The sequence below is a fragment of the Lagenorhynchus albirostris genome, chromosome 7 (assembly GCF_949774975.1).
Source record: "Lagenorhynchus albirostris chromosome 7, mLagAlb1.1, whole genome shotgun sequence".
Lineage (NCBI taxonomy): Eukaryota > Metazoa > Chordata > Mammalia > Artiodactyla > Delphinidae > Lagenorhynchus > Lagenorhynchus albirostris.
Genome location: NC_083101.1, coordinates 83,189,494 through 83,211,156, shown reverse-complemented (window position 1 = coordinate 83,211,156; position 21,663 = coordinate 83,189,494). Strand labels below are relative to the sequence as shown.

Below are 21,663 nucleotides of genomic sequence, written 5' to 3'. Positions count from 1 at the left end.
CCAAAGGCCAAAAAAACCTGTTCTCAGCTCAGCAAATTTAAAAGGGCCTTTAGAGAAAGCACAAGTCACCAGCACTAACCAGGCTCTTTGAAGAGAGTCAGCATACTCGGCTCAGTAGAACATCAGGTTACGTTTTTCTAATCCCTAAGTCTTCGATTTGGAGCAAAAACCTTTGCAAGGTTACGAGAAGGTGAAAGCAGTCTCAAATGAATCAGAGCTGGGAACCTTGCTTTTAGCTCCTATCCGAAAAGGGGAAAACGAGGAAGAGACAGTGTGGCCAGGCAGGAAATGGAGACCAAAGGAGTGTGAAGTACGGGCACCAGGTTAACAGTCAAGGTTCAAGATGGTACCTTATCTCCGTGCCCACGTGTCTTCCTCTCTCTCCCCCTCCCATGAAGCACAGGTCATCATGTCCATTTGACCACAAAGTTACTTAGAATGGAGGGGCAGAGCACCAAGTATACCTCCTTCAGGAAGCCGAGTCATTCCAAGTTTTGAAAATACCGAAGAATTTCTCACTGGATATAAGTTTTATTTTTTTAATTCCCTTAAACTTTTCTGTTGTTTTTCAGGATTGCCTTTTAGCCAGTGAAAATAGATCTGATGCAGGAATCAGTAAACCATAAATGTATTACTCACATTGATGAAAATCTTAAAAGTCGTATTTTTAGAAGAGATTTATTTCAGAATCTACAGTGGATTTGGGACTCCCCCCAAACTCCCAGTGACATTTCTCACACTCTCTTCTAACACCTTTAGTCTTGGACACCACCAACGACACACGGGGTGATGGTATGTACTTGAAGAAGGGGGGAAACATACAAGTCCCTACAGAGAATGCAAGACACATGGAGATAAATTATAAAATTTTATTGGTTTGTTAAAAAAAATGAATGAATTCAGCAAGTACATTTATGGTCTATCCACATTGTTAAAACAGCACTTAAAAATAAAATAAAAATGATTATCCATTATTTACAGGAAACATGAAAAAAATGACTTTAAGACCTGGAACATTATGGGGAAAAAAAACAGGGCATGAGAATGATTCACAAGCTGCCTATATGGATTACAGCAAATGGATCTGAACACGACATGAGGATTTGTCATTCTCTGGAGTCTCTTGCTATTTTTTTCCTTTTTGTCTTTTCAGCTTCACTGAGGTATAATCAACAAAGAAAACTGTAAGATATTGAAAGTGTACAGTGTGATGATTTGACATATGTATACACTGTGAATAGAATCTCTTGCTATTTTATATTTGTTTACAGAAGCTCCATTCATAAATAGACTGTCTTAAAATAAAGGTGGTGAAAATCTCTGTTCTTTTCTTTGCCTTTCACACACTTATTTTTCTGTGAAAACTAAGACTCCTGACATAGCCAATGTCAACCCATCTTGGGTGCTCACTAATGACCAGCCCAAGGCTCCAAGCCACATTAGCCTGAATTAAACTCAGGGTGATTTCTCTGTCAGAATCAGATGGCTGGAAGTTCCCTTTGTTCCTGAAGACCAAAACAAGGAAATGGGCTAACTTGAGATGAAAACTGCCTTCTGTAACAACCGTTTTCATGTCACTTTCTGGATTGGGAACTCTGTTAACTTAACTCAGCCTGGCAGCACCCTGCAGGAAATTACATCCTTGCCCTGTCCAGCAGGGTCCTTAACCTTCCCAGGTGCCCTTGAATAAACCTGACATGGTTTGCAGGTGCTGTAGGTGTGTGAACACAACAGAACACACTTAATAGAACGGCTACCTCTGTCCTAGTTTCCTGGGAGTCCAGTCTGCTGAGTGGCAGAACCCCAAGGGGTCCGCCGACCTTGACCACACAGGAATGGCACAGCACACGTGGCTGCATGCAGCCACCCTGTGAAGACCCTGGATTTCATGGAATCTGTCTGTTACCTAGAGTCTGGACAAAAGAAGATGAAATGAGCTTCTATTGTAGTGGGAGGAAATTAGATGAAAACAAAGGGAGGAGTTCTAGACAGAAAACAATAGAGCAGGTGAAAGTGGAAATCATCCACTCTCGGGTGGAGGGAGAGAAGAGTTAGTATCAGTCCCGGTTACTGCTTTGATTCCATTTTGCAATGGGAAAAAAAAAAAAATTGGTGTGTGCAAAGCAACCAATAAAGCAAATAAAAATAAACTCTCAGTTTGTCATGGAGTCAATTTGGAGTGTTAGAGAGAGAGAGAAAAGAGCCAAGGTTTTTAAGACAATCAAGAAAAAAATAAAGAGGAGAGGAAAAGCAGGAGCGCCTCCATCATGCTGGCCCTCACTCCCGGCAGTGACCTGAATTCCTGCCTGTACTCCTTGAGCTGTTTACTCCTACAGCTGCTGAATCCTGATGGCCTCTGCTCTGTCTGAGGGGGAGCTGCAAGCCTCAACCACTCTGGGTGTGATTCAGGATTACCTGAAGGACTTGGAGCTAAAAGCAAAGCTCTGGGTTCTGCATTGCGGGCTTGGAGCTGGGATTGTTCACGTCTCATCTCTGCTCCTTACTCTTGGAAAGAAGACTCCGTGGGTCAAAATGAAACCAGTCCCTGCTGGAGACCAGGAGGGAAAATCCTTGAATCCGACTGTCTCTAAAGTATGTGGGGATTCACTTCGCCTGTTGAGAGATGGACCTCCTTTGGCCTCAGACTGATGTATCACATGATGACAGTGGGAGTTTCTTCATCTTTCTCAGTTGCCTCGGAGGGTCTCAGTGGGACCCGATTCAAGATACAGGACCTGAACCACGCCTCTTGAAGATGACACACCTGTTTTTCTTTTACCAATGGCCCTATCGGTATGTTAAGGACATCCATGAAATGGGGCCATGTGCTTTCCCATCTGAACCTGGCTGCCCCTGAGAGGGCCAAGCGACATGAACACCGGTGAAAAGAAAGTCGTGTCAGACAAAACAGGAAGTAGGACTCACTAGGTGCTTCTGGCCACGTGGAAGTGGGGCCCACTGGGGGATTGGGGGAAAGCATTGCTACAAGAGAGTTCCAGGCAGGGTGAGAGAGCCAAGGTCCCAGCTAGCGAAGCTATAAGACAGCCCCAAATTAAGTGACATGCTGCAGATCCCTGGGTTGCTAAACTCAAGGGTACTAAAGCGCTCGACGGCGGTGCCAGGAAGTGTGTTAGCGAAGGTAAGATAGTGGGATACGTTAAGAGAACAATGATCTTGCTTTAAGACCAAAGTAACAAACTGGCAGCCCACAGACATGTTTTGTTGGCCTACATAATGTTTTAAAAATAACTGAGCCAACTTTTTAAAAATAGGGACATTTCAGATAAAATGTCCAGGTTTCAAGTTTCTCTTAAAGAGTCAGAAGGTTTGGAAATTTGGGCCTATCCTTGGGAGGCACGAGTTGGCTGGGTCTAGGTGACAGCTGCCCCACTGAAGCGGAGGGTGTTCACTTATCCGGCTCACGTTGTTCATTTAGGGTACCTGCCTCGAACTGAAATGCCACAGCCTTGTTGGAGGGTGACAGACTTGATTTCAGCAAAACTGCCGCCTTTCCTTCTGTAATGCTGAAAAAATGCACAATACGTGCCTTTAGGAAGCTCGAAAAAGATTCCTTATAGGGGACATCAAAAGCAAAGGATGACAGAGGTGGTCTGGAGTATAGAAATGAGAAGCTGGGTTGCTGATTGAGGTCTTCAGGGATTAAAAAAAAATGAAAAGAACACAAGACCATATGAAACCATTTTCCAATAGCCTGATGGTTTCATCGTTCCCTAGGAGATGTCAACTGCTTGTTGATAGATTCAATTGCCTTATCTGTCCACTTTTCTCCATTTTAAAACAAAAATCTACCCTGCAATTCTTTTAGCTGCTGAGGGCAAATATTCTTTTTTTTTTTTTTTTTTTTTTAGGGTCTGGGATACTTCTAAAATAGTCCTTAAACTGTTCACTGCCTTTTTATAGCTCCACGGAATAACATAAAAGCTTTAAAAAAAATTGTACCAAATGGCCGATATTTAAGAACCCTTGCCGTCCTGACAGCCTCTGCTTGGCTCTCAGTTTGAATTTCATTTTTCTTTCAGGGGGCAGGATTTCTACAATTAGCTGGCCTTTTTGTAAATCAACACTTTGGGGAAAGATCAAAATCTAAGTAGTGACAGGAACAGTCATTCAACAGTGAGCAAGAAAATGAGAATTCAGAGAATATTGAGACCTCACCATACGCAGGGTCAGCTGCCCTCACACTCAAATATCTTTTTGGAAAGACAACTTCTGAGAACAGCAGCCTGTTTATGCTTTGGAGAAACCGCCCTTCTTTCAGGAGTGGGTATAGAATAGCCAAGTCAAATGCTGTAATCCATAGGACTCCGTGAAATGTCTGCATCAAGCAATAACATACTTAGTGGCTAATGTAAAAGATAGAGTATAAAATATTCATCACGCATAACCTTTTTATATCAAGCGGTGCCTAAATGGATCCTGGTTTATTGAGATTAATGCCTTGGTTACACAGGATTCAAAACAATGTTTCCAAACATGTTGGACTAGTTAAAAAAACTATAAAACCTTAAAGCTGAACTGCAAAACTTTAGTAACCATCTCCCCTCCAAAAAAGGCTTTTTGAAAACGTCAGTAAGTTTCCAGTTCAGCTGTGGCATCTATATGCAGACGCTCACAGTCAGAGCCAATTGTGTTTTCAAACAAAATGCTCCAGGCCTGGCTCTGAAGTTCCCCTAACAAGAAAGGTGTGAAGCGGGGCAGGGGCAGCCAAACCTCACTTCAGGACAGGGATCCTGCCTGCTGCACACTAAGCAAAGCGTACAAAGGCCACCGTGAAGGCCAAGTGCGTGAGACAGTTGTCCACATAAGACTAAGGCAGAGATGCAGGATTCTGTAGCTCTAAGGCTGCCCTTGCAGCATTGAAGCTGGACATTATAAAGCACATATTCATTAGCGACCTGCCACCTCTGTGCTGCTGGGGTCAGGAAGAACCGTCCAGCCCAGGAAAACCCAGCAGAGTGTAGTACGTTGTAGGGGGACTAGGCTTCTTAGAATATAGTCTCCTGCTCACAGCAGGCCAGCCATTCTGCTCACAGGCCTTTTCAGAGTAGAAAAGCTGCACTTCTGTCATGGGAACAGCATGAGATGCTGCGGCCTTCTTACTCGGCAAACTTCTAAAAAGCAGGTGGATCACAGAGGTCAAATAAAAGGACATATGCACCATATGCATATATTTCACTCTTTTTCTGGAACTGACTATGACTAACTGAAATCCACAGCCCCTGACCAAATAGCTTTTTCTTTTCTTTTTTTTTTTTGCCTGGTGATAAACTTTAAGGAAATCGTTACTGTTGACTGCGTGGCTCTGGACCTTCATGACCAGTGAAGGAAAGAACCTCTCAGGGATACCCCCGAGTCCTCACAGCGATGGTGGATATGCCCTTAACTCTTTTAGTCACTGCATTCTAGGTGGGAAAGTGAAACTTTTTGAATTCAGTACTGATTAAACAACAGCAGAAAACAATGCTAAAATTCATGTTAAATGGAGATTAGACTGTTTAGTGTGTACTTACACCTGTCCCTAAATTTAGATTTTTTTAAACTTTACAGTTCACCTTTAATAAACAGAAACATTGAAAATCAATACATTTCCAGTATGGTCAAACAGCACACCTTTCCAAAGAGAAGCACAATCCAATGGCATTTCATTTCCATTTTGTATTTGAACGATTGTGAGAACAAAAGAGAAGCATTAATTTAAGATGTTATCTTGACTTTCTTAGCTGCCTGTGAGCTGTCTCTGCATTGGTGTCACCCATTCACAGCTCACAGCACCTGCAGGCTTCGTGCAGTATCTCCTGCAAACACCACCCACATCTACCAGAAAACCCCAGATCAGTGGCACTTCCCGGGAGAAGCCAATGCCAGCCTCAAGAGTCCAGCTTACAAGGCAGCATCAACCAACAAGCACCACAGCCCCCTTCTCTGTCTTTTCCTTTATTTCAGCTACCCATCCAGTGGGATCTTATGAAACAAAACAAAACCTAAAAGAAACACAAAATGAAACATAAGTCATGCTCAAAAGAAAAATCAATGGAAATTAACATGCAAGTACAGTCACTATTAAAAGAACATAATAAATAAAAATCAAGATTAAGACACAACATGGAATATGCTTGAAAACATAAATACAATATAATTACAAAACAGAAATCAGGAGAAAATGGGAGTCTCGTTACCGAGCAACTTAGTTTTAAACTTAAGACTGATTTTACGTGGCACATGAAACACAGGAAAGAAATGCAAAGATTTCTGCACACGGTTCCACCCACAACTGTATCAGATGTTAACATCTTAATTTAAGGAGGAGAAATCTGTGCACAACATAAGATGACTCCTGAATAATTTTTATATATAGGGAAAAAAATAAAATTCAACAACAAATATCTACGCAAATTCTCATTTTCTTTTCCCGCCTATAAAACCAAGTTATTTCTAAAATAACTGATTAATTACTCAGCCATATCAGAGAACTGGCTGGCTTTAACCAGTACAATATTGAGCCCACATGAAGATTTAGATTCTTTTTCAGAAATCCTACTATTAAATAATTAACCGCCTATATTTAAGTACCATACCATACCTATGGCACATATATATAATCTATTACATAGCATATGGTATACAGCATGAAGTATATTGTATGTATATACGTTACTTACACAATATAAGACATATAGTGTCTAGTACATATAATATATAAAACATATATAATACTTAACATCAATTCATTCTACAAACATTTACTGAGAACTGACCAAATAGTAGACACTGTAATGCATGGTTCAAAAATAAAGAAAATGGATTCCTTGACTTCAAATACTTCATTGGCCATAGATGGAGAAAGATGAGGGAATAACTTACACAACAGGTAAAAGCTAATCTACTTTCTGTGGGGCTGTCTTCTAAGTTCTTTGCCAAATCAGCCCTTTTAATGTCACTATAACCCTAGGAGACAGGTTCTATTATTGCACTCTCTTTACTGGTGAGAAAACTGAGGCCCAGAGAGTGAAGCAGCTTGCTCAAGGTTAGACAGCTAGTGTGTGATGGAGCTCAGGTTCTGACCCAGGCGCTCGGATGCTATAGCTACCCTGCCATGACCTTATGTGGAGGGACATACTCTCTGTGAGCTTGCCTATGAAAACCCAGCAGGAACAGGGAAGGGTCTATCACATAGAATTCTGTGGGTAATGTGCATGAAGCTTCATCTGATTCCTAAGTGACAAAATAGATGACATCATAGTAGAGACCCCCAAGATATTTCCAAGATGTTTTAAAGTTCAGCTTTGGAAGATGCTTCTAAACCCTACCCTCCAGACTCTCGATCTTCCTCAACCTGGTGTTTGGTCTGCCAAGTGCTGGTGTCATCTGCCTCCAGAGCTGTCATTACCATCACTAATCTGTATCATCATTTACTACAACACTAAAAGAGTCCACGGAGCTTAATCTCCATGGCATTTCTCTCTCCCGCCCCTCCAAGTCTCAGGAAAATAACTGGGGACAGAGGCCAAACATCGTTTATGGATTTAATCTCCCACAAAGCACTGAGAATTTAGGAAGTACACAGTGGGCACATAGCTCGAGCATACCAAATGAACTAACCAAACACCTGAGCTATCCTTTCAGGTTTTAAGAGGGTGGATCTCAAATTCCTTCCCACTGAAACAAGTGGATTAATTTGAGGATGCCAAGTTTGCCAAAACAGGAAACACTCGGTGATACAAATAGAAGACATCACCCCCAAACGAAATGATTTGTTGATTCAATATACCAGTTTCTCTGCACATGCAATTCTGAAGGGTTTATTTGATGAAAATAACAGAACAGATTAAACTGCTAATGAAAATCTTATTTCCACTGGGGTTATGGTACAGGAACTTGAAAAGTGTACTGATGTCAGAGTGTTTAATCGGAGCCAGGCCGCTCTTCCTTTGCTTCTATTTGCCACTTTCTTCTGTCATGAACTTCCCCAACCTCCACTACAGGCTCTTTAATTATTCCAGTTGGGAGACACAATTTGCTTGGCTAAATGCAAGCTCTCTCGGACTGCCATCCACTCAGGCTGCAACAGCATCTTCCCCATCTAGGCTGATGTCATGTCGCTCTTTAACCTTCTTCTGCTTTGCCTTTGTACCCTTCTCAGAGACACACATCTCAGCTCCACACACCCATGCAAGAAAAGCAAGTGAAGCCACCCTAAAAACACACTCGATGACTTTCTTGAAAAGCCAACTTGTTATAATGATAAGCAACATGCAGTGTCTCTGTTCAAAGCATCACTTATACCACCCCTCACCTCAAGGAAGGCACATCAGCCTCCTCTCCATACCCTTGATTTTCACATACTGTTGATACACTTAAGATACGCCACCATCTCATGAAAAATTAGTTTGATTTAAAGACTTGACTATTTATAAGGAAATGCATCCAATGCTTCATGTTTCCAAGGGGTTGACAGTAAAATTCAATTAGGGCCCCAATTTACCTACCGGGATCTTATGACTTATGCCCTCTCATGTTATAAGAAACTCACAAAAGGGGCCACAAAATGATATAAAACAATAGATAATTATTTTCTCCTAGTGAGGGGGAAAGTTTTTAGACCACAACAAATGGCTGAACATCTTGTGGGTTTAGCAGCCAAATGAGCTGTCTAGCTTCTGAGCCTGAAATATAGATATTTTGACAATGTGACATTATGAAGCGTTTGCAGAATTCCGATGGTGTACGGTAGTTATCGTGACAACAGCTCCTTTATCAAAAACAACTCTAGAGAAACTCTGCCACCACTGCTTACACTTAGTTGAGCTAAATAAGAACAAAGATAAAGCAGGTGCTGAATGAGAAATGTGATGTAAAGTTGAAAGCAGAGAAGAAAAACCCGGATGTGTCTCTGCTATTTGCTGATTCCGGATCTGCTCATTGACCTCTCCAAAGGGAAGGACTGGGGTGGGGGCTGAAGGTCAGTGAAGCACTGTGCTTTCTTTGCCATTGGCTTCCGGCTCATTTAGATTTCTTTACATTCAAACGTGCACACATTTTCCTCCTATTACTCAGAAGCAATCAGCCATAAAATGGCAAGGATCTGCAGTACATTTAAATTAACAGCAATTTATCTGGAGCAAAAAGGAAAACTGCTGAGTCGAAAGGATGCAAAGGGAGCGGAAGAAAGATGCAGCTGCAATCTAAAAAAGCAAATCTTATCACATTTGTCTTTGGAGAAGTAGAAAACGGCCAGCTTGGTGTCTGCAAGGCACGGTGCCACTTTGGAGACAGGATGGCGGCTAGGGTGCCAGGATAGCAGCTCACCCTCATTGGAAAGCAAAACAAAGCAAATGTCCCCAGAGCCTTCTGGAAAATGTTTACCAGGTAAAAATCAGAGAATATACTCCTGTGTTCTCATAGTATTAGGTACCTAGGAAATGGTGGGGGCAAAAGGTTTCCTTCACAATGTTAGACTTGAGCCAGGTGCAATTCCGTTTTATTTCAGCACCTGGGCTTAAACCCCGATTGTCCTAACTTGACATCTGTGGAACATTTAATATCTGTTGGTTGTTGCATCAACTAGCCCTTGCTGTCATGCTTTTTCAATTTTATTTTATAGGTGACTCAGCCCGAATGGCTGTTGTGATATGTCCAAGGTCACCCAGGAACACAGTGAGAGCTGATATCTAAACCTCTGGATGGTCAGTCCATCTTTTAAAATGGTATCACCAACACCTGTGGCGGAAATTTCCCAATAGGTAAGTTTAGGTCCTGGTACTTTCTTCTCTGCACTCATTCCAAAAGTTGCTTGACCATTCTTCAAACACCCCTTTTGCTTCCTAAGGATGTTCCTTTTGTCTACACACCATCACGTCTCCTAAGATCTCCTTCCACCAAGCAAGCCTTCACCATTCTTGAGGATCCATTGTAAAAGCCGTCTCCTATGAGAATTTAGTTCACCCCTTCTTAACTTCTCTGGCATTCTCTTCCATTCATTCACATGTTCTTCTTTTGTACTTTTGCTAAACTCATATTTTTCTGTTTACTTTCCTGCATCCCAGACTTTAAGCACAGGAGGGCAGAGAGAGCACGTCTCCACATCTTCTATGCCCTATGCTGCCTCGCATGCTACCAAGGACAGAATGCATTTTAAGTTTTAGTATAGTAATATCTAAACTCTGAGTTTTATTGGAGAACTTTGATGGACTTGGTAACAGAACCAAAATGGAAGAGAGGAGAGGAGACAATACAATGTAGGGTCCACTGCTTCTCATTGGTAACTGGGTTAATCAAATCACTTCAAACTTCCTGTACAAAATCACACATTTGGTCAGAAGTGTACTGAAGCTTGCAAGGTTAGACACAAGAACACCCAGTGAGTTCCTCCTGAAGCATTTTAAGCTCCTGGGGAAAAAGGGCTAGACTTAGTTCATTCTAATTCTCATGATGATCAAAATTATGGGGTGTGGGAATGGAAAAAAGGAAGCTGTTGTCCACTTGTTAGCTGGAGGCAAAAAACTAAAGCAAATGGCTGAGGGTAGTCAGCATAGCTTTTAAAGCTCTGGTTTGACTTTGCAAAATGAAGTTTAGTTATGAGCTGAAAATTAAAGCAGGAAACACAAAGTTCTTGGCAAAGCTCGAATATGTAAGGAAAGCAAAAGCCACTGCACAATTACAATTCAATGATTCTAAGGAGGATGTGATCTGATCAGCAGGGCCTTATGAAAAGTGGCCTGGTGAAAAGTGTCCAAGGCCACAAGCACTACCATGTCAGGGACTTCACATAGGATGGGGAGTTTATCCAAAGACCCAGGCCATTGCCGTTATCTGGGGAATCACCTAAAAGTGCTGTAGGCAGAATAGGAAAAAAAAAGATAGAGCTTGTGGTTTCAGGGGCATTAAAATACTCAGAAGGCTTTCACTACAACCACAGTGAGAAACCTGAATCAATCTATTGTTCTCCTGTGGGGTGTGTCTTGCTTTCTGGCTTATGACACTAAACATATATTGCAAAATCTATAGGGTAGCTCTTTGTAAGGTGAAATGATATCTTCTTAAAGACACTGCTTCATGATTCTCAGACCAGACACTCACCAATGACTCAAACATTCAGTGCATAAGCATGGCATTATTAATTTCATTATAGAAGACCATGTACTTGCTGCTGTCACAAATATAAATTTGTGTCTAGATTTGTTTTTGCCAAAATACTCCAGACAGTGATTCTTCTTAGTACCTGAAGCCAGAGTACTACAGTCTAGTGTCCAAACAGGAAACAAATGACATAAAACCTATTGCTCAATTAACCTATAACTACAGAAACCAGCAAGAACCTCAAACACACACAAAGGAAGTTGCTCAGCTCTGCTCAGTTGTGGGTGAAACCACTGCCCACAGACCAAAATGGATCTGGAAATAAATTTCTAGAAAAGTAAATAATGCATAACAGAAGCAAGAGAAAAGAAGTGGACATGGGTCAGCCAGAGCCTGTCTGATGGTGGTGATGGTGGTGGTGGTGATGATGATGATGGTGGTGGTAATGATGATGGAGGTGGTGATAATGATGGTGGTGATGAGGGAGGTGGTGATAATGATGGTGGTAATGATGATGGAGGTGGTGGTGGTGGTGATGATGGTAGTGATGATGATAATGGAGGTGGTGATGATGGTGGTGATGGTGGTGATGATGATGATGGTGATGATGATGGAGGTGGTGATAGTGATGGTGGTAATGATGGAGGTAGTGACAAAGATGGTGGTAATGGTGATGGAGGTGGTGATGATGGTGGTAATGATGATGGAGGTGGTGATAATGACAGTGGTAATGATGGAGGTGGTGATAATGATGGTGGTAATGATGATGGAGGTGGTGATAAAGATGGTGGTAATGATGATGGAGGTGGTGGTGGTGGTGGTGGTGGTGGTGATGGTGGTGGTGGTGGTGATGGTGGTGGTGATGATGGTGGTAATGATGATGGAGGTGGTGATAAAGATGGTGGTAATGATGATGGAGGTGGTGGTGGTGATGGTGGTGATGGTGGTGATGATGGTGGTAATGATGATGGAGGTGGTGATAAAGATGGTGGTAATGATGATGGAGGTGGTGGTGGTGTGGTAGTGATGGTGGTGGTGATGATGGTGGTGATGATGATAATGTAGGTGGTGATGGTGGTGGTGATGATGATGACAGTGGTAATGATGATGAGGGTGGTGATGAAGATAGTGACAATAATGAAGATGAAAGTAGGAGATGGAAGAAGGAAGAGCAGGAGGAGGAAGAGGAGGACTTAAAGGAAAAGCATTGCTATTGATACACTTGGGAGCATGTAAAGAGGGTAACCCCAGTTATTGGAAAGTGAACATGGAGATAATAAGGTCTCAGAGCAGTACCACAAATCCATGTCCAAGTTTAAGCTGATCCTTCAAAGAAGAGAGTAGGTAAAAATAAAATTTGTCCTGGAGCTCCGCTTTTTCATTAGGCACTCCAAGCCACACTTCAGAAACAGAGTTTGAAGATTATTAATACTTAGGATGCTTGCTAAGGAAGCAACTATTGGGGTGTCTTTGGAGTGCCCAGTGTCTCTGCTTATTATTGCAAAGCTGAAAAGTCAGACCCACTAACGGTTCCAGTAAAGCAGAGGAAGGTCTAACAAATTACCTTCACCTGAATAGAGGTACCTCATAAATCTCATCTCCATTTAAATTAGCAAAGTGCACAAGATAATGAAACCTCAGCTAAGCACCAAGTATTCCAGGAGGCAAAACAAAGAGAAGTGGAGTTGATAATCCCCATGAACTGACAACAATAAACATGAATTATCCAAATTTGCCTGAGAACGGGCTCGGAAACAAAGGCCTTTGTGCTGTCTGGCAGTGGACATCTTGGGAGGTGGGGTGCCGTCTGATGATCTGGTGCAGACAAGGTGAAACTGCCAGAGGCCACGTCCTGAGGACTTACCTGTGGCTCTTCAAGGAGTCTAGTTTGTGCGGCCGCTCCCCCACGCTGCAACGGTTCCCTCTCTCATGTGTTGCTGCTGCATCACTCCCTCCTCACTGCCCAGCCCCGCAGGCAATGACATTACCTCCAGCTGCCCTGGTTCCTGCCCCCAGACCACAGCTCTGCCTCCATGGCTGCTGCAGGCACACACAGCATGCTGCCTGGCTTCAGAGATCCTTCTCTGCCCTCCGCCTTTTATCCAGAGAAGTGGATGTGCCCAAATTCAGAAACAGGAGATGATCACGGGGCGGGAAGGAGGTCCTCCACCCAAACGTGCCCTTTTTCTCTGGTACCTTTTCTCCAGGACACCATTAGCAGAAGGACTTCCATCATCTCAGATGTTATCTCACTAGATTGAGAAATAAAACGTGCCTCTGCTCCACAGCATCTGAGATGTGATGGGGAATTTTGGGTCTGGAAGGTGGTTCACCTGCCCTTGGTGAGCCTATGTGGGACATTACCTGACACTTCTCTTGTAGGTAAAAGTTAAAAGTCCCAGATCAGACCCTTCAGAAGTGAATCCAACTCAAATTCCAGTGGTCATCTCTTACCCTAGCAAGGTTTATAAGGTAATATCCCAGAACTGCTCATCAGTCTAAAAGAGTACCAGCCCATTCCCGCCACCAAGAACAGGATCTATGCTCCAGAAGTGTTTCTCCATCAGGTAGAACCCACAGGATTCCGGTGCCACAGCCAATGGTCTGCACGCTCCTTATGAATAGTAGGTGACCCATTTCAAAAAGCCTCAATAAAATGAAGGTCACACTCTATTCTCGATAGGAAACTTGAAAAGTGCAAAGTCAATCCCAGAGTCACAGCCTTATACGCATTCAGACTTAGGCAGCCAGCAGAAGCCCTGACATGACTTAAATTAACCCCGAAGTTCTGGAAGTCTCCACTGTTGTGACATTTTTATTTGCTCAAAGAGTTCATTTTGGAAAAAGTCCATCCCACCTCACTACCCTGACTAACCCTGCAGCAATGCCTTACGGCAGCTGGACATATGCCAACCTCAGAGTTGGCATGGCAACACCCCTATCTGAGAGATGGAGAGATGCTCTCGATGCCTTGATTCTTTCATGTGGTAACACAGAAAGTCCCTTCATATTTCTTTGGTTCAGGTACAACTCACACATGGAGAAAACTCTGAATTTTCAAGAGAGTGCATTTTTACACACACCAGATTTCAGTTTATTTTCCTTTTTAAATAAAGTATGCATGGCATACATGGCATACCAAATATAATAGCTTGGTTAAGAATTATAGCAACCATGCCAAGAAGCAACTAGAACCAAGACACTGGAAAAACAATGTATTCTTGGTTTTTTTTCTTTTAATGAAAATTTAGTATAGCCAAACATCTGACATTATTTTAAGGAATGTTTTCCATACCTTAAGGAAGTTCTTTGCTGAGTCAAAGTGACTAAAAGGGAAAGGCTATTTACCTTGTAACTCTACACATATTCTTAGTTCAAAACAGAAATCACCGTCTACGTAAGCACAAGAGGCATTCAAAGAAAGACATGTGAGGGACAAACACATCGCCTTATGTGAAAGCTGTAACAATTTTAACATGTCACATAGACGAAAGGACAGAGTATAATTACATGGGCATAGCAGGAATGATTGGAGTATAAGTTTTTTCTTTCATTCTTCATAATTATGGCCCTTTACCATCCATCGTTTAACTATTCAAGACCCTAGAACTTTACTCACAAGCTACCACTGGAATTAGAATATTAATTGCCTCAACTGCCCATTCTAGAACAGAGATGAAATAAATCTAATACATTGTGATGACTAGAGTTGATATGAGTACCTAATACTCTCCATGCCATTTACAGTTTCCTCAGCTCAAGACAGTTGCTAGAATTATGACATTTAGACAAAGTGCCAAGCCTTAGAAATTCCAAACTGTCCCACTGATTAACAAAACACAGTTGGAATAATCTCTCTCCTGACCTTGGTCCACCTTCATTGAGCCCATTTAGGACTTTGTAGTAAATGCTCACTATGACTTTGAACCAATTAATGACTATATCCTTAAAGCTCTCAAGATTGGAAGATACCTTCACAAATGCTTGCCTGGTTCCAGGCTGTGTAACCAAGTGTCTTTCACTTTCATCTCCCAATTTCCCATCTTCCTGATTCGTTTTTCTGGGCTGTCAAAATGACTTTTTGGGGATATATATTCTCTCTCTCTTTTTCTCTCTCCTTCTCTCATGTCTTACTGTCTCTGCATCTCTGGGTCCTTCTCTCATTTTCTCCTGTGGACTGGGAAGAACTGCGGCATATGTTGACATCGCTATATTTGTTTCTCAAGTGGAACTTATGTTCTAAATTTCAATATGATATGGTTTCCTCTTTAAAAATCCTAATATAGATTCTACTTTATTGGAAGTTATCTTGCCATTGTGCTGCTGTGGTTGTTTTGTTTTGTTTTACTCTGATAAAACACTGGGGGCAAAGAACATTAAAGCTAAGTACCAATCAGAAATGAAGATACACCATTTCTGAAAATATTACTAAATAATGTAAGCAAGATAAATATGGCAATTTATAAAAATCTGGTTTCCCTACACCTTTTCAAGTATATATGAGTCACATTTAACACACTTCTTTTGGGAAGGGGGCTATCATTTGCTTACTGTGAAATGAAAAGGAAGGTTAGCACTTCCATTTTACGGATGAAAACAAAGGCAGAAGGGGGCTAAGTGATCATATGTCGTTTAAGTATATGATTTTTAATGGATTACAGTTGATTTACAATATTGTATTCAGTTATACATATGTGTGTGTATACATATATATATATTCTTTTTAAATTCTTTTCCATTATAGGTTATTATAAGGTATTAAATATGGTTCCCTGTGCTATACAGTAAATCCTTACTGTAAGTATATGTTTCATTCACTAGTCACACAGTAATAAGCCACCTTCCATTGTGATAACAGGATACCAAAATGTTTTTTTAAATTATCTTGTGTAATTCAGCCTAGCACTTTAGGACAAAAAATTCTCCAGCTTCCTATCCAAAGTAAGGACCTCTGTCATCCACCAAGAAACAAATGCCTCAGGAACCAAGGGGACTTTAAAGTAGATGAACCCTTGCTCCACCCACCACTGGGGTGTTGCTGGGATGCCCTTGTGCTACTCACTAAATAATCCTGCCTCAGTGCTTTCCAGATTTCCAGTCACAGTCACGAGCAGGACACTCTAACCCTGCATACAGTCAATTCAACAGCCACTGCAAACAACTGCTTTCAACTGCATTTTCAGTCACAGGTCCAGATAAATTCTTTGTTATGAGCTATAAAGTAAAAACTCCCAGAAGAGAACTTTGCCCAAAACTTCCATCTTCACACTCCTGCAAAAGGGTGGTCCTCACAGTTAGAAGCCCTGGGATTGCTGGAGGAGGGCTGTGCCGAACCATAGCTACCAGAGCCAATGGGCTGGCCAAGGGTCCTCTCCCACCACTCTCAGGAGGTAAGATGCTTTTTGATGCCAAAATGGTGGCCACTGGTTGGTGATATCACTGAGTCTGAAGACTGGCCAGTGCCAGGGATTCAGGGATTTCACACCCATGGTGGAAGACATCTGAGAACCATTCCATGGCTTCAGTTCACTTCCAGAACCACAAAACAAATTTGCAAAAGGATTTTGCCTTCATCCACAGTTCTAGGAGTCTACAGTTCCACAACTGAGGAATACACATAGATAAAAAATATGAAACCTCACCTTGATAGATTTTCAGCTTGTCCTTGTCCTAGACACCTGCACCAGCTGCTCTAAGGCCAGGAGACAGCCTCCAGACACACGTCCTCTAGATCCAGGTTTGCCTCTGAGACGTCGCTCGTTTCCTCCCATCTAACACCTTCCAGCAGTAGCTAAATGAACCAAACCCTAACTAAATTTAACTGGCTAATTGCACCTAAATTACAGTCACAAAGTCCCTTCAGAAGATTCAGTCAATTTCTTGAGGGAGAAAGTAAATGTTTTACTATATAATTATAAACTTAATTAACATAAAATAAATTAATTAGGGACGTGTGCTCGTAATGAACACCACAGTTTAGCTGTTTATTTTTTTGTTTTGTTTTTTCTTTTTTTTTTAAACATCTTTATTGGAGTATAATTGCTTTACAATGTTGTGTTAGTTTCCGCTGTATAACAAAGCGAATTAGCTATACGAATACATATATTCCCGTATCTCCTCCCTCTTGCATCTCCCTCCCACCCTCCCTATCCCACCCCTCTAGGTGGTCACAAAGCACTGAGGTTTAGCTGCTTAGTGCTGTATTTTCCAGGGGAAGCTAAACCTGGAGAAGAGGGCTAACTTGTGCTTTAACTAATTCCATCTCACCTCTCCCACCCTCAACTGAACTGTTTAGATTTCTGGTTTATACTCAGTAGCGCAGCATCTAAAATCCTACAGATTTCACATGGAGAGAGTTTCTGTGCTAATCTCTAGGAAAAAGAAGAATTCCCATCCTAAACCATCATAGCTCCAATAATTCCTAGCTGGCAGTTTGCTGAAATAACAGATGATTATACAAAGCAAGAGTTCTCTGTCCCAAAGTACAATGACAAAAACTCACCTAGAGCCAAAATAACCATCTGCCACAGATTGTTCCACATGGTTTGTTTGCTTGTTTGTTTTTTAATTCCGAGAAAGAATTCAAAAATCGTTTTGGCAAAGAAAGATGATTTCACAAAAATGACCCAGTTTCCAACCTGTATTGCCTGAACTATTGTCCTAAATTTTTTTTTTATCTGACTTAGGAGAGGAAGAGGCTGAGAAGAGGACCCTTGAGGATGATCTTGATGGTGCAGAGTAAGCTTCTGGTAAGTGAAAAAAGTCTTGTTCTAATTTTCAAAAGTGTCCGTAATTTCTAGGAACTCCAGCCTGCATCTCTCATACTTGTTTTCCCCCTTGATTGCAGTGAAGATGGAGAATAGCTGCTATGCAAAATCTGACCCACGGGAAGGTAGGAGAAAGAGTGGTTGAGAGTAAGGGTCTGAAGCTAGAGCACACAATGATGGTGCGACCTTGGGAAGGCTGTCTCAGTGTCCTCATCTGTGAAATGGAGCTAATGATAGTATTTAATTTGGGGCTCCTGCAGATTAAATAAGCTAATACATACATAGCAAGTGCTTAAAACAGGGTCTGGCACCTAATACACGTTCAATAAGTATTAGCTATTTCTACACTGTAGCTCTTAGCTTTTGTCCCTTCGAAACAGCTAATGTTGTATGTTCAGAAAGAGTTGCGAATGTTTACTAATACAGACCTAATTTGTTGGACATTCTGGTCAATACATGCACCAAACGGAGAAGACAATTCAGGGTTGATATTGTGAATAAAAAGAATCCTCGTGTTTTAGATAAGAAATGATCTATGTTGTCACAGAATCAGAGAACTTAGTGAAGAAAGGAAACTCAGAGACCCTGCAGCCCATGCACCCCAGACAGTCTACCCCTTTCATCTCAAGGACACAGAGCTGGCAAAGGGCAAACTCAGGGCCCTGTGGTGCTGGCTACAGACTCAGAGCTGGAACAAAATGTCAACATGGTGAGAGCCTCTCTCTTTTGGTGGAAGCCAAAGACAGAAATGGAACCAGTTGATTTTTATTTGAAAATAAATGTCCCAGTGGATCTGGTCTGGGAGTTCTGAACGCATTTCTGCTAAATTACCTATTTACTTTATTTTTACTGAAACATTAAATTGATTTCCACGTGAGGGGAAGTGGAACCCAGTCACTGTGTTCAGCTATCACAGAATCACCCATGACTGGTTATATAGGGGTTATCAAATGTTTTCTGGGAAGAGCCAAATAGTAAATATTTTCAACTCTGTGGGATATATAGTCTCTGTCACAGCTAGCGTGTCATTCTACCACTGTAGCATAAAGGCAGCCACACAATATGTGAGGGAATGAGTTGGCTTTGTTCCAATAAAACTTTATTTATAAAAACAGAGGGCAGGTTGCATTTAGCCCATGGGCCATAGTCTGCCGATCTTTGATTAATGCAACCACCTGCCTGATAGTGTTTTTACCTTATTTCCTCTACTCTTTGCTACCTTAAGCTTCCTCCTTAAATGAATGTTCATACTGTTTCAATATTCTTACCACGATATGATCGATATGCAGTAGAATCTAATTTATGGCATACTAGAAAGAAAAGCCAGCATGAATTTATGAAAGCTCTAAATTATGAAATATGTTTAAAGAAAGGCAGCTTTATTACTTTCGTATACATATAGGAATCGAAATTAAGCCAATAAAGCATTTCCAGCATGTTTTGGCAAGTAGGGGGTAATTCAGCCTTACCCAAAAGTAACGAAGAACTTAAAATTACATAATTCATCAACTGTTTTCATGAGATTTCTTCTAAAGGGCTTTAAAGGTTTGTTCCCTAAGACAGTGGAATTTGATTCCTACCACCCCATCTTATTTCCACTATTAAACTATTAATTGATTTGGTGATTCCTTTGTTCACAGAAGATGCCCAAATACTCCACCAAGCCAATTTCTCACTAAATTCATGACCTGAGTCAGCCAGAGTTTTTGAACTATCAGAAAAACTGCACAAATTGTAATCCTATGACATCATAGACTCATACCGTCCTTTGAAACAGCTTTACTGCTCTTTCTCCGAGTGCTTCTATCTGACCTTTGGCAGATATCGTGGGTTGGCTATGCAAAATCCATCCACAAACCCCTTTTCCCTTGTCTCCCTCTACTTTTTGAGGGAGAAAAGCCAATATAATTGATTTCCCAGTCTCCCTTGAAGCTAAGGGTGGGCATGGGCCACGATCCTGGTCATTGAGGTACAGCTAGAAGTCCAGGGGCGGGGGTCCTCTCTTCTGGAATTAAAAGGCCAAATCTCACTGCCCTCTTCCTTCTTTCTACTTGGGGTGTAGATTTGAAACCTGGAGGCAACACAGCCATCTTGAGACCACAAGGTCATGAACATGAGGAAAAGGTCTACCTGCTAAGGATAGGAGAAAGGAAAGGCAGAAAGAGCCAGGGTCCCTGAAGACACCATTAAGCCACCATACAAGCTTTGGATCCAGGAATTCTGGCTGTGTGAAACAAATAAACTTCTGTCTAAGTGGTTGCTTGTTTTTGCTTGCAATTCTAAATGACACAATTCAAGGAAGCTTTGGGCTTTTTTCGTTATTCTCAGGGGTAGGGAGAGGGAAAGAGGAAAAGGTGGAGGGAAAGAATGACTCTAAACTAAAGAGCCCTACCTACAACCAGAGAGAAGTAATCAGCTTTCAAGTGACACTGTGGCATCTGTGTGACACCTGGAACTCTCCTCAAAGACCCATGTTACAATAATGCGGGGCTGAGTGGGGAGACAGGACAGAAATGCCCTAGGGACAGCCACCCTGGGGCCCCAGAGAGCCAGGGAGTGGGGGAGCAAAACCTCCCCCATGCCTCTGAAAGGGTCACAGAAGAGACCCCGAGAGAAGAATGCTGCCCTCAGTTACATGATCAAGGAGACAAAAGAAATGTGGGGCAGGGGAGGGGGGTCCAGGAAACAGAAGATAAGTAATTTTCCCAATCTCCAACAAACAATAAAACACAGCTATATCCAACCTCAACGCATACTGCATTGTACTGTTTCGGTTTGGTTTTCGTTTTCACGTGCCGTTTTGTTAGCCCATCTGAATTGCCTTTGTAACCTGTTAACTCTCTCTCCCAAACAGGAAAGTAAAGAGTCCTCAAGAGCCTTTGCCCTCGTCCCATAAATAAATGTACCAATGGCAAAGGACACGGAAGCCCCCATTTTGAGGTGATGCCTCATTCTCATTACTAGTCAATTTCTCCCAAATCTTCTTTCTTGTAGTTGGGTGTTTTCATAGATACAATGTCCCCTGGTAATACTGTCAAATGCTGAAGGTGAGGGTTAAAATATTCCTGGATGTAGCCCCAGGCAGATGCAAACATTAACACCTGAGACCACCAAGCCTCCCTCCTTGCCAAACTTGCATCTCTGGACATGAAAAGAAGGCAGGTTGAGCTTGTGTGGAGTCAAACAGGTTATCTGAAACCACCCCCTCTGTGTTCCACATCAGGGACTGGCATGGATTTTCTGAAAAGGGCCAGGTAGCAAAGATTCCCAGCTGCACTGTCTACATGGTCTCCCTCTGAGGCAACCACTCCACTCTGCTGTTTTAGTGCAAAAGTAGCCATTGACAATGACACAAGGACGTGGCCATACTCCAGTAAAACTTTATTCACAGAAACAGATTTGGCCCACAAGTGTTCTGTAGTTGTTTCTGTAATCCACACAGTAGGAGGGTTAGCTGTCCTCCCTCCGTCTGAAATAGAACAGCATGGAAATTCTTTCACGTTAAAATATCTCAACCTGTGTAATATAAGCTTACCTATACGCTGTACCCCAAGTGTCTTCTGGAAAAATTCAAAATCTCGTTTCATAAAATTATCATCTGTGTTTGTGACTGGAGAAACGAATGCCTCAGGGCAGGCAAATGGTCCTGAAGCAGTGCGGCGCCAGTGGGACACAGCTGGGAGAAGATTCCTGGCCGCACTCACCATCCCCAACTTCACCACATGAAAAATGCTGCCTCTCAATTAGTAGCGCAGAAATAGTAGTACTTTCATTATGACTCACGCTTTGCAATTTAGGT

The 21,663-nt window shown here is 42.0% G+C and overlaps 1 protein-coding gene across 5 annotated transcripts in view; it reads right to left on the bottom strand.

The window, feature by feature from the left end:
• NTRK2 (neurotrophic receptor tyrosine kinase 2) overlaps positions 1–21,663 on the bottom strand; it is a 376,063-nt gene that overhangs the window by 217,016 nt on the left and 137,384 nt on the right. The window contains exon 12 of one of the 5 annotated variants that reach the window (XM_060155349.1): positions 856–6,002. The exons of the other annotated variants lie outside the window; for them this stretch is intronic. Within the exon in view, the coding sequence (XP_060011332.1) occupies positions 5,965–6,002 (38 nt within the window). The 3' untranslated portion in view covers positions 856–5,964. Of the gene's footprint in view, positions 1–855; positions 6,003–21,663 lie in introns of those variants that run through there. 5 annotated transcript variants of the gene reach the window in all.